General features: G+C 28.5%; 1 protein-coding gene across 1 annotated transcript in view; it reads left to right on the forward strand.

The window, feature by feature from the left end:
* Positions 1-14,522, forward strand: part of LOC108565566 (alkaline phosphatase-like) — a gene marked incomplete at its 5' end in the record, with an annotated part of 65,685 nt that overhangs the window by 41,343 nt on the left and 9,820 nt on the right. Inside the window, one exon of the mRNA XM_017925100.1 lies at positions 11,514-11,721. Coding sequence (XP_017780589.1) covers positions 11,514-11,721 — 208 coding nt within the window. The remainder of the gene's footprint in view (positions 1-11,513; positions 11,722-14,522) is intronic.

Consider the following 14,522-nt stretch of genomic DNA (forward strand, 5'->3'; position numbering starts at 1 on the left):
TTAGCGCACAAATCAATCGGTTCCCGACACAAATCGCATGGAAACTGAACATTACCATATACTTGCTTCGGTTGCCGCAATATTAGTGTTCCCTCGACAGATTTATTGCCTCGCATTCATATGTAGCTTTTTTATCTTCGTCCTGTCAATATGGATGGATGTTCGGGTCCCACGCGGATACCGACTTCACTCCGGGAAAACTTATACGGGCAATAAAAGTGACCGCGGAAAACTCAGTTTTTCTTTACGCCCGTCCTCGCAATAAATATTATAGACATTCATCTTCAAGCTTTGTCAACCTCCTCATCCTATATATACAGGGTGTGATCTTAAACACTTCCAGATATTAACAAAATTCATAGATGTAGCTTGTTCAATTCATAAAATACTTATAAAAAAATATGTCTATCTCAAAACTGTTTTATTACACCCTACAAATAAATATTACTAACATTTATCTGACTGCTTTAGTGTTGGTTTAGCCAATATATACGAGTGTTCTAAATTGCGATAATGAACATTTTTATAAAGGTGCGAACACACTAAAATCAAAATGAAGATTTTATTTATGCGGACCCAAGCATTACAATATTACAGACTTACTCTATAAACTTTATTATCCATATACTTGGTGTTTTTAAAGACTTGCGAACATGGAAGAAGTTTATTGTTGTTGTATGTTCAATTAATAAAAGATCTATAAAAAATATTTGAATGAAAACTTCTCGTTTTATCATAATTTGTATACATACTTTATTTATTATTTTAAAAAATCGGTAAATGTGCATAAAATATGGTGATTTATGACTATATTTGTCGTATATCTTAGATAGTTCTATACAGTATATAGATATTTTATTATCAGTGGTTTCAAACTCAAATTGATCTGAAAGCAGCTGACGGAACGGGAAAATAATACTTATTACATAACATAACTTTTAACAATATCTCCATTATTCTGTTAGACCGTAGACCGTAAATATTTTCATGTCTTAATTATGAGAATGCTTAATTAAAACGTTTTAGATTAATCAAAAGAGATATGAATATTTAATTTCCACAGAAACAATCAAATTTTAATTGCTTTTCGTATTATATTTACCTAGATTTTAATAACAACAATATTTACTAATTGTTCTTCATGACAATTAGTAAATATTGTTGTATTAATTAGTTTGCATTCAATAAAACTGAACAACTTGAGTTAAAACAATTTATTTATTTTGTAGAGGAAAATAAAACTTATATAGGGACCACAGATGGAGTCGTGGTACATGACCTGTATCTCTGTATACCTCTGTTGATTGCACTTGCATGTCTGGTACTTCACTTGGTCCTCTTACTTACGTCAGTGCTGGCCTCCACTATTTACGTGGGTCCTTTGCAGCCTACACTCGTCTTCTTCTTTAGTTAGTAGCACATCTGTTACTAACTCATCCTCTTTGTTTATTCCTAAAACATACGAAATACCACTACTGAACACCAATCCAATACCAATCTGAGATTTATATTTATCTATTCATTAAGTTTAGTACAATCTTATGCCATTGATAAATTATAATCTTAGAAAGCCAGTATCAATATTGCTTTTTACAGCATTTCAGAAATGCTTGTAAAAACATTACACTCTTTGCTTGTTTTTATATTAAAAACTATAATGGTTTCCCAGCATTTTCCCAAATTGTTGATAATATTTTGTTAAATGATATGTGTGTAATTTGTAAATTGTCTTGATTTGTAGTTAATTATGGATAATTATATATATATATATATATTTCTTGTATTTTTCAAGTATTGAAATACCTCAATATCCTGTTTGAAATAGGACTAATCGATGAATTAAATACAAACAAAAATAAACTGCACAGAAAGAGACTTGACTGTATTGAGGCAAAGAAGATCATTTATTTATATAGAAAACATAATTTTCTGTATTATTTTATATTATGATCAATTAAAATTTAGTTTTTCTTGACATTTTCAAACCGGTCTATAGTGAATCCGGACTATTCGAAGCCGCGCTTTATGAGGTATTACTGTATATTCCTATGTCTATCTAAATTCAAAAACAATTATTACAATTAGCTTTGATCCAATTGTGAGACTAATCTTTAGAGATTAACATGTTATCGTTTCTGTCATATAATTGAAACAAAATGATATATCTAAATTAAATTAACTTCCAAAAGATGATTATCACACATAATTTACCCACGTCTCTATTTAAACATATTTGCATCTGCTTATCTCAATTGTAATTTGACTAATACGATTTTCAACCATCCACGAATTTATACACGTTCAGCAAAAATATTCATTTGCATTACACATTGATTTTAATTAGTTGCATAAATATATTTTGTATTAATTATAAATGGTAAAATATTAAATTAAATTCATTGCATAATTTTAATCAACAAATTCTCAAAATGATATAATTAATAATCATTAAAATTAATGTAGTGTTTTCTGTATAATATTCCTAACTTTTTATTTTAAAAATTTCTCGTTTTTTATGTAAACTAAAACTTTCATGTAACTCACGTTATTCATAAGCTACAAGTACTTTTCTATACATCTTATGGTCATCGTATAGCATCATACATTTAGGTAAGCTGTGTGCGTTCTAATGATTATAGCTAATTGCAAAGGAACCTTACCTATAAGCTCACGATTTAAACGATTCCTGAAAAAGCTTTAGTGGTTATATTTCCGTGCGCCCAATTAGAGTCCATTGCATAAAAATCGATTTATAAAACTTGTTTTTTTTATTATATAAATGTTGGGTGCATTTAATGGTATCGAAAACGGATCGATTCAAGAATAATATTAGTTTGTAAAAGGGGTGGATATTAAAAGAAAATGTTTGTATTTAAGAAAAATAGTATCTTATTTTTCACGAAAATGCTACGCAATGTAATTATTCATTAACGCTCAAATACATAAATGTAATTTGAAAAATGAAATGTGATCTTTTTTTATAATTCACAACAATTTATTAATTTAGTATTTTTCAAAATAATAATAAACAAAATGTATTGTATAATAACATACAAATATTGACCGCAGTCTTTCCGCCCTAAATAATTCTATACTCAGTTATATTTACATTATGTAAAATCTTCAAAGTGTTAACTATTATACGTGATTTGCAAACATCAAACCAACGTTTTCAGATGACATAATATTAATGTAATTCCATAATCTTTCAGTCGTGACATTCCAAAAGCCACAAACTGAATTACTGAAGGATGACTAATCATTTACATACAAATCCGATTATAGTGGCAATTCCAATTAAAAGCACTGCTAACAATCATCAATAACAGTTAGCAAATACAGTGCGATGTTTTGGAAATAAATGAACCTTGAGACTAAAATAGCAAATAAGATGCGTTTCACTAAGTTACCACTAAAAAGGAAGTTTCGCATGCCATAATTCTATGCCATAATATTGATACGTAAAGTATAGTTGTATTAATTAAACAGTCAACGTACATAAAACGTGAACTTTCTAAAATATGAGTTTAAAGTTGATTGTTTATGCTTTTTACACTTTCATTTATTTCTAACTTAGAATAGTTTTCATTAAAAAAATATAAAATTCAATGTTTTTTTAATTTGCATTAAAAACAAATCTAATTTAATTTAATTATTAATGTTTGACGTAGATAATATGTTGTCAATTATTCAAATTCTTTATATATAATATTATTTTTCATGTATAATAATTTGTTTATTAAAATATAAATATAAATTGAAAGAGAATTTATTTGTGTTTAAATAATATATTTTGCTCAATTATATTATATAATTAGGTCAAAATCATTATATTTTTATATCATTTATTTATACGATCTTATTTATATGAAATACTGTTAAGTTTTCATAAAAATTCAGTTTTCAGACAGTCTTTAGGACAGAATTATGTTTGAGATTGTACCAATAAACTGTATAAGTGCATCCACACTTTATTGTTTAAAAAAAATACTGATAATTTTGCGAAATAAACTAAAAATCAATAACACATAAAACCTATCCAAATTAATTGTTTGGAAAAACTATCATGGAACGATGTGAATCTAATGAAATATGCACTATCTATAAATCTCACAATAACTGATCCATTGATAAATATTCATGGTTTGTTTATTACCGCCAGATATACAAACAAACATATTTTCAATGTGTGCGAAATCAAACTGAAATTGGCTACTGATTGTTTTCCAGATTTGTTTTTTTTTGTGGTCAATGTATCTCCATTGTTCGATGCATTTTAATTGCATTGATTGCGGCAAACTCTACTTTCTATATACAATACAATAAAATAAATTAAAGCAAAAACAAATTTGAAATCGTATATTATTATTATTGATTTTACTAATTATTTTAATAATAATAATATTTATTGCAACAGTCAAAAACAAAATCACACATTTTCATTCAATTACAATAATTATGAAACAAAAAATATGAACTAATGCAAATTAAAAATTATTTTTATTGGGATATTTTTCACTATGAAAAAAAAAACTTTCACGTATAAAAACAATAATAACAAAATTTCCTTTCGATATAATACTGTGTTTGATCACTTAATGAACATAATTCGTTCAAAGTTGTTAGCAACATATCCATTTACCTTAGATTTTCATGTTACTTACATCATGTTACCAAACATACGTTTATTACCCGTTATGCACGTTATCTGTTCACACACTGTAAATAATTAAAAACCGGGAATTCCAGGAATTTTGGAAAAATATATAGTCTCGGGAATTATCGATCGAGAAATTTCCAATTTGCAAATGACACTTAATAAATATCTAAAACATGTACTTTATCTTTGCAAATAAAACATTTTCATGCAACAGTGATAGTAACAAAGTCCTGAGAACTTCAAATGTGGCATATAAATTTAATTCAGCCAAAACGTCATCAATATAAAGTACTATTTTTGAAGGAACTGGAAAGAGAACCAGCCATCTTCGATGGTTTTATGGAGAGGAGTAAATTAAATCTTCTCTCCATAAAACCAACAAGTCCTTAGCAGGATTTTTTCCTACAAGATTAAGAAAAATACTTTCAGATGTAAAAACATATATTTTAAATAAAAATTTCAATATATATATACACTTATCCCCGGATATTCATGGTATTTATAGGTTTGTGAGAAAAACGCGTAAAGCAATTATTTTTAAATCAAACAAAAATATTGAAAGCCTTTTGGCTTTATATATTATTTCTTTTATTAATTAAATACAAAGTAGGAAAGGAACAAAAATTAAGTCTAAAAGATTCATGAAAAATTATTGCTAAGAGTTAATGATCATAACCAGTTTATTTTCAACTCAATAAATTGGTTATAAAATAATATATTTTTTTTTTATTCATTTTTTACATTATTTTTGTAAAAGTCACGACCATTCCCGGGAATACATTAAACAGTTATCTCGTGTCACGGGATTAAAAAAAATGTCGAGACTTAGTAACCTTAATACGGGTCAGTAACTACAGAAGAATGGTAAAATAAAATATTGCAATAATCTTCCAGCCATAAGCTTCACCTAAACATAGAATTGTCGATGAGAATTGTGAGCAAACCGTCCTGGTCACGACGATGCAACGTAAGCGTATTAAAAGGATGAAAAAGAATGTAAAGGGTTTAGTTTTGAATTTCCCTCCGGATCAGTCACTTCCTGTTATTACAATGCGGGTTATTGTGCAACCTTTTTATATCGAAAACCATCGTAGTTCATTACTTTGTCCTCAGGAATCACGCAATTCTTAAGCATGTAAGCATGCAATAATTTTCATTGCAAAATACATGTCGATAAAAACGTAAAGTTTCATGAATTTCTGTTTTAAAATTATTGCGTATTAAAGTGCATTGCATTTACAATTCTAATGAATAATAATGGTGTAGCAAATGTAAGCACTCCAAGATCGGAATCAACGTATCACCTGTTGAAAGCCAAATTAGCATTGCAAATGCTGTACTCACTGAGGTAATGTTCATGGCTAGTTATTTCACGTATACTACACTTTGGCCTTATTTTTGCTGTGCATTTATAAACCGCAAAATGGTTGCATGCTAATATAATTTAATTTAGTCTCATCTAAATCTAGTAATCATATTTTATTCATATTATTACTGATACAAGTAACTTTATTTTGATACATTATATACAATTTATATTAGATATCGTATATAACTAACTTCATAACTTATATACTAATAATTTATTGTCCATCTGAAAATAATCATAAATAAAAAATTAAATGTTAAAAGTTATATATACATTATTCTTAATATTAATTATGTGTAAAACCGCAGACAAAAATTCATAAAGTAAACATAAAGATAAAATATAAAAGAAAATTAAACTTTATTTTAGCCATCGCGGTTGATGAGACGAGCAGAGACAACAATATGTAAAAATGGAAAGTACGTTATCACTTGTTAGTCTGGATTTATTATTGGGAACTAAATTATTCGAAAACCGAGTTATTCGACAAACGAGGTTCCAAATTATATCAAAATGAGTCACAAATGAGCATTATTTAAATAGTTAGTGACACAGTCCTAACTATTAATTATTTTATATATTTTATTGTAGTTTTAGCATATGTTAATAAAATACTTACTTTTAACAAAAATCATACAGAAATAGAGTTGTCAGTATTCATTCAAAAATGGGTGTGTCACTAGTTTAAAGTGTATTTTAAACTTACTATTACTAATTAAAACAAAGGAATATAAACTAAACGAGTTACAAATCATTTGCACAATTTGATTATACACTTAAAATTATTATTTTTTTTACTTCAGTATCAATTCTGACATGTTACACATGAGATATATACCACACGGGAAATTTCCGTAAACAAAAGAAGAAAAATTGGGAAAAAACTGACTTAATTAAGTTTTCGTAATTAGTATATTGTAATATATTATATTATTAATATAATTATAATTTCCATTGTGTTTCCTTTCCATAGTCTCATGAGGCGGACAAACTAATTAACTAGCATAGTCAAGAGTTACATATTTAGGATAAATTCAATTACCGCAGTAATTATTAGAATATTAATTATTTTAGTTGGCACGCATGAAATTATCAAAAAATATTTATTTATTGTTAACATTAAATATTTAATATAAAATTATCATCGCTTTCATGCGAACTATTAATTCGCATTACCTCGCATAATGCGGCTTCAATCAGTGCTGATTTACTATATAGTATGGTTTGAAAATTTGAAAACAAACTAAATTTTAATTGACAAAATAACATTACAAAAAATTATAGTACACACATTTATACATAAATTATCGCTTTTTTCCTTTATACAGGCTCGTTTTGTGCATTTTATTTTTATGCGATCCTAAAGTCCTTGATTAGTCCGGTTTTGAACAATCTGGGATATTGGCAGAACAATATACAGGGTGGGTTGGCCCTTTTATTTATTTAATAATTTATTTTTGAATATTAAATGTACACATTTTGAAGTTTTTTTTTTGGTATAAATACGAAAGATAACATCTTTTAAATGACCCCCGTTCTCCTCTTCACAACTGCTTGCAAAGTGACTCTGTTATTATTAAGTAGTTGGTACACCTGCCGGAAGTACTTGTAGCAGTTGCCAAGAGTAACATAACTTCGCATGTCAGACGTGATTTGAACGAACCTATAAATGATGATCAAATGTTTCGGTCCTTTGTATTGGCAATACATGGTCTATCATCAAAGATAGAAGAGCCGGATTTAACTCAATCAAAGTAAAGTGTTTGTATTGGGAATCGGACGGCTGAAAATCGACAAAGCAGTTTTGATGCTATTGGGTCGAGAAGTTTACAGGTTCGCAACAGCCTCGAAACATTTTCTCAAATTGGATATATCGATGTTAGTAATTAGTTTAGGCTGCGCGCGAGACGATGGTACATTTATCAGGTAAAATTCATTGGCTGCGTTCAGGGAAGCTGTCAACGGCAGAGGATCTGCGGTTCTTCCCCGCCCGTGTTCATCCACCGATTCTCTCCGCCCTCGTATTTATATTTGATCATTTCGCACCGTTTCACCCCTAGCGATAATTAACTCACAGACAGCTCTGATTTGTATTTTACACGGAAACATTTCAATGGAACGCTTTTACCTTGTTTGATGATATGGACAAAAAAAAGGACAAATAATAAAAAAAAAGAACTTGCAATGGGCCGGAATATTATCGACATTTCACGTACTTTTTGATAAAGAACGTGTCTATTTTACCGATTCAAAGAGTATAGCGTCATATTTTTTTATTTCTAGTATCCTAATTTGTTATTTATTTTCACAAATTAAAACAAATCTCATTTAAAATATTATTCCATAACAATAATTTTATAATTAGTTTAAATTTATCGTGAATTCAGATATGAAGTCAAATGCGCACATCATTATTATGTTTATTTTTCGAAATAATTAAAATTACAAATATTTTTAACAAGTAGTTTATTATTATTAATACTTTAAAGAGAAATATACACAAATAGAGAATACAAATTTGGATTCAATTAAATTGTTTAAAAATTTGTGTAAACCCGAGATCCATTGAAATATCAAAATATTTTGAGGAATATACTTGAATGTGGAATAAAATTTAATTCCAAGGCAATTCAAAATGTATGTTTATTGAAAAATATCAGTAGCTCAATACAATAATATAATAACAAAAAATAAAATAACAACAATATAATATTGAAATATTTTATGACAAAAAAATAATAATATCGATATTTATTTTTTGTACAGATTGAATATACATCATCTTTCATAAATAATTATACTACTTACTTGGTATGCACCTAACCTAATTATATAATAATGTGTGTAAATGTTGAAAGTCATCATCTAAATATTTAAATACGAAGGCAAAAAATATATTTGAATAAGGAATATTTTATAAAGGATTCCAATGAAATTGTAAATTTAAATATTTTTTTTTAATTCACAAGAAATACTCGAAAAGAAATGAAGAAAGTAATTAAAAAGAAATATTAAAGTCGTTTTTTCGTGCGGCTGGATCATTCATATATAGGACAGTTTTTTTTATATTATCTCTGCATTTCAATTCGTCCTCTCCACCGGTTTCATCGTCATTTTTCACAGTCGCCGGTTGGGTAAATTAGGGCCGCGGGTGGTTTTGTTCCGGTCCGGAAACCGGATGCGATGAAGTCCGCCATTCGTTCGACTCGTGCATTTTTAATCAGAGCCGATCGATCGCTCCATACCGAATGCTCGCATCCATTTCGATTATGATTGCCTCTTAGGATGCACTAAATGGATTTCGGTTTTCCTCTAATGTTACGAAGCCCTTGATGGTCGCAAACTAACTCGATCTGCCGAAAATGGCCAGTAATCAAGTTTCCTTCGTTTATGCGTGTTTCTTCTCTGCTTTGACTCTCGAAGAGTGGGTTTGATTAATTCCAGAATGGCAACCGCATATGAACAGGGATGGTTGAGATTCGTTAAGCATGCAGAAAAGTTTGGAAAAGCAAATAGGTTAGAGTTTGCGCGCGCGGTGCCGGCAATTTCCCTTTTCAATATCGCCTGAGCGGTGTGCGTTCAAGTTTCCAGCTTGTTCCTATGTAACAAGTTTAAATCGCTCCAAGTTAGAAACGTTTACCTTTAAAACTACTAGCTTGCCGTTCCTGCTAAGTACGTGCTTTGTCATCTGGCAAGAACCAATTTCAATTAAACGGCGCGAAAAGCAAGGCAAAGAAAGCTCTCTCATGAAAGCAACACAAACTAATAACAGTAATACTACATTTATTTATCATACAGTTATATTCTCACTATACACGAAATGATGTAAAAATTTAACATCTAATAGAAATTAAATTTAAATTATTTTAATTTTTTTATTTACATATTTGTAATACAATTATATAGGTTGTTGTATTAAATGTAGACTGCTATGGGCTTTAGCCTCTTTCAGCCTTCTGTTATTAAATTTTTACAAAAAAAAAAACATCAACAATAATAATAAACAAATAAACAGAGACAAAAGAGCACAAATAAATATTAGTAACAGAGTACAGTGAAATGAAATAAATGAACTGAGCGATGACACAAATATAGTGCACTTAAACAAATAACACTTCACTGCACGAAAAAGCGTAGGAAGAATGTTTTACATCACTGAGGGGTTGCGTAGGAATGTTTTTTAAAGACTTGGAGAAGTTGTGTTAATGTGGGGTCGTTGGTTAAATTTAAATCTTTGTTTAAATATTTTTTTCTACAGGAACTTCTTTAACATTGTTTTCATTTTCTTTGTCTTCTCGTCTCATTAACTCTCGAAATAAAAAATACCATATCAAAATGGTAAATATTGAGTTGTTCGGGAAGTAGTTTCGTTTCACATGGCTATGGACGGGGTCAACAAATTCAATATCCTAGCAACTTCTCGTGTTGTTACACGGCGGTTTGCTTCAAGAAATACCTTTATTCTGTCCTGATCAGCTTAAACTGGTCTTTCAGAATGTGGTGTATCATCAATATTGAAATTGTAATAACAACATTTTGCAAACCAGTTTTGGCTCTGGTGTTCTTTTATAAACTTTAGACAACTTTTTTCTTATTTCAACAGCATTCTAAACGAAAATATAAGACATTTTATTATTTATTTTTGATAGGACACCAAAAAAAACCTCAATACAAATATTTCTTTTGATAAATAGACATTGAAAGAATAAGTTGGTTTCATCACTATTTTGACTTGTACATAAATATTACTTTGACTGAGGAATAAAAAAATTAAATTATTGTATAAACTTATAAATAGATACGAAATAACATATTTTTTCTAATCTAGAACCCAATATTGTAAATCTTGCCAAACGTCTCTAAATATTTGTTAATTTAAAAATGTATTATTATAAAGTATTATCATAACTACTGCCAAATAAAAAATTAACAAACACTTTATCACTCATCTGATTTAGTAGTAATAGTAAACAATATTGATGAAACTGAACTGATATAATTGAAAAATCTATGTCAGGAGTCGGAAACCCGCGGCTTCTGAGCCGCATTTGCCTCTTGCACAGCTTTTTACATATTTATGTTATACTCACACATTTAGTTAAACTCTTTTTTTAAGATTATCACTTATCTGATTTAGTAATAATAGAAAATATAAAATGTATTGTATTACAATATTAATGAAACTGAACTGATGTAATTGAATTTTTTTGTCAGGAGTCGACAACTCGCAGCTGCATTTGTCTCATGTTACTTATCATTGTGTGCGGTTTTATAAATATCTGTTATAGTTACATTTAATTATTTTTATTTTCTTTAACATTTTCATTAGACTTCTTATAACTTCATGTTTTACGTATAGTGTGGATTCAGCATGTAATATATAAAAGAAATTTCCAACAAATATAATGCAAATTTTGGCAAACTTTTGATTCAATTCATTCTTTATCTTATATAGTAATAATTTATCGTTTTGGGTCTTTTCAGGTGATTTTGGGTGGAGGTCGACGACACTGGCTTCCTAAGGTCGCAAACGATCCCGAGCTGACGAAGGAGGAAGGCCGGCGCCTGGATGGGCGAAACCTCATCGACGACTGGGTCCGAGATAAAAAGAAGCGAGGCTTAAAGGGCGAGTACGTCTGGAACAAGGGGCAGCTCGATAAAGTCGACCCGAATCAAATTGACCACTTGCTTGGTGAGCAGAACTGAATGCAGAAAGTAGATAGAAAAAAAAAACACTAAACTACCGATACTGCTCCCTTTCACTTCCAATTCCCTTTCCTTTACTTAATCCCCCTTTCCCCATTCCCATTCAGATAATTCAATAACATTCACGTTGTTAATCGAATGATTTCCAAGTAGGAAACTGCTTCGACTATTTTCCTTTGCCTCCGGAAACGCCGTGCTCTGTGGGTGTTAGTTAATTGGTAGTTAATTTGATCTTGAGGTTACGAGCCGAGACAAACTCTAGTAACTCACATAATCTACAACCCCTCCAGTAAATTAATACGTTTCTCCCAGAGATTGCTCTTAATCTTTGAACTACTTAAAACATTATTGTTTTCTAACAAAACACATACTATCAATTATTACTTATACACAATTAATTGATTGATAATATTGCATAGAATTCAATTCTAACAACTTATGAAATATTACAACGTCTAAAACCAAAACATTAAAATTATTTAATAAAACATAATTAAACTTTACTAAGAAAAAAACAATTTCAAATATTATTTTATTGATTTCAAATTTTATTGATTGCAGTCAATGATGGTTTTTCAGTGGAAGATTTTAAAATAAAGTCGAAATGAAACAAGTTCCTGCCAAACAAATGAACAACCAAAGAAAGTGTTTAAATGACATTGAAAACGTTTTATTTTTTTAGTTAAAATGATCCTGATTTAGAAAAATATGTTATTATATGTGTTATTTGAAAGTTTTTATTTAATATAACTTTTCTTTTCTGACCATATGATTATATCTGAGAACGAAGTTTCATTTAACGAAGTAATTTTGTGAAACACAAATAAACAAAACGAATTCATTATTTGAATAATCAATCAATTGGTAATTAAACTCAAAAGCTCGTTGATCTTCATCACTACAAACATAAATAACGAATACAAATTTTCTAAGATTAAACCGAAGCAAATTCAACATCAAAGACAAACGCTTCACGATAGGAAAAATATTTCTTAAGATCGTGCATCTCGCAAATTTATATCAGGTCGATAAGCACTGAAAGAGATTTACCATTCACTGCAAAAAAAAAATATAAAAAAAAATAATAATTTAGATTAAAAACTAAAGTTATTGCCTTATATAAAATAACCTATTTTCCTAAGACCAAAATTAATAATAATGCAAATTAACGGAACATGTGTAACGTTTCGTCATATAATTAATTTATTTAGACATAGAGATTACAAACTTTGATAACGATATGAAATAACTTGCGTGATTTATTACCTTCTGCCAAATTAATTTATATCTCGCGGAGGATGCTGTTAATGTTTGGGTAACCTGAAGTGCTGTTGTTTTCTACTAAATACACAAGGATATTTCGTTATTATATCTATTAAGTAATAATACTTAATTAACCACAAAAATGTAATTCCTGAGATTAGTTGATTCTGTATCATGAAAATCTATTTTTATTTAAATAAAAAATAAGTTTTACTACTAATTAGAAACAAATATCATTTGAATTCTAATTTATAATTCTACTTTACTTGGCATCATATTTTCATGAAAATTTCCAGTCGTTTTTATCATAATATTTCATAATATTTTTAAGGATAATTTTAACGTTGATTTCTACAGTTTCTTCGGCATTTTTTTTCATTAGGAAGTACATGACGAAATACTAAGAGTACTTTCTTTGCTGTATTATTTTGTTTGTTTCTTTTTTACTATCATTCCAAAAAAATCTGTTGACACAAAGAGGAGTAGAATTTTTTCCACTCTTCTGAATATCAAAGCGTTTATACAACAGTTTACATTAAATTAAATTTTTCTATAAATTGATTCATCATTGCTAGATGAAGAGTTTGCATTTTTTCATCTAGCTTCAGGATATTTGCTTGAACGCAAAAAATACTCTTTAAACGTGGAAATGAGAAAATAAACGTTTTACATCTGGAAGACATCTTTGTATGTCAAAGGATTAATCATTAATTAAAATTTCATGATTGTTGTAAAATTATCATAACTTTCTAATAAATTCCACTTATTATCATTCCACTTTACATTATATCTTAATTAGTTATTAGGAAAAAAATAATTTATTATAAATTATATAAATTTATTTGTTCATAGAATAAATTGCTTTCCACATTTGAAAAGCGCCTAACAACTTGTATGCAAAATAATTGTGCATTCATATTACACAGATCATAATTAATTGCTCGTAAAATTTACAAACTGTGTCAACAATCTGAAGTAAGTTTCGTAATTTATCACCTTCCACTAAATTATTTTGTATCTCGCATGGGATTCAGTTAATATCAGATTTTAGTTAATTAACTTCATTAAATATAAAAGATGTATTCTTTTCGTTTGAAGTATCTATTAGTTTATAATGTATATATAAATATGTATAAAAATATATACATTTCAGAAGATTTTTTTAATAACAGTTTTAATTACTCGTATTTTATAATTATAGAAAATGCATGTGAATTATTATAATTAATAAGTTTGTATTTATAAATACAGTTGTTGTGCTTTCGGTTAATTGTATATTATAATAATAATTAATTGGCCAAATATCAATAAAAAAGAACCGAGGTCATAATTTAATAAAAAGAATATATCAAAGTAATGAGAGAAAAAAAAAGAAAGCAACAGAGTAGGAATTGGAAGGGTTTCAATCAAGTTATATATTATTAAGCAGCAATCAAGTATTTCTATAAAACAAAAGCAACTCACGTGAAGTCTGCAACTCGGTACTAAGTACTTGTCAAATATTATAAATTGTACTTAGAAACT

This window comes from Nicrophorus vespilloides, unplaced genomic scaffold (genome assembly GCF_001412225.1).
Source record: "Nicrophorus vespilloides isolate i.1.1-1 unplaced genomic scaffold, Nicve_v1.0, whole genome shotgun sequence".
Lineage (NCBI taxonomy): Eukaryota > Metazoa > Arthropoda > Insecta > Coleoptera > Silphidae > Nicrophorus > Nicrophorus vespilloides.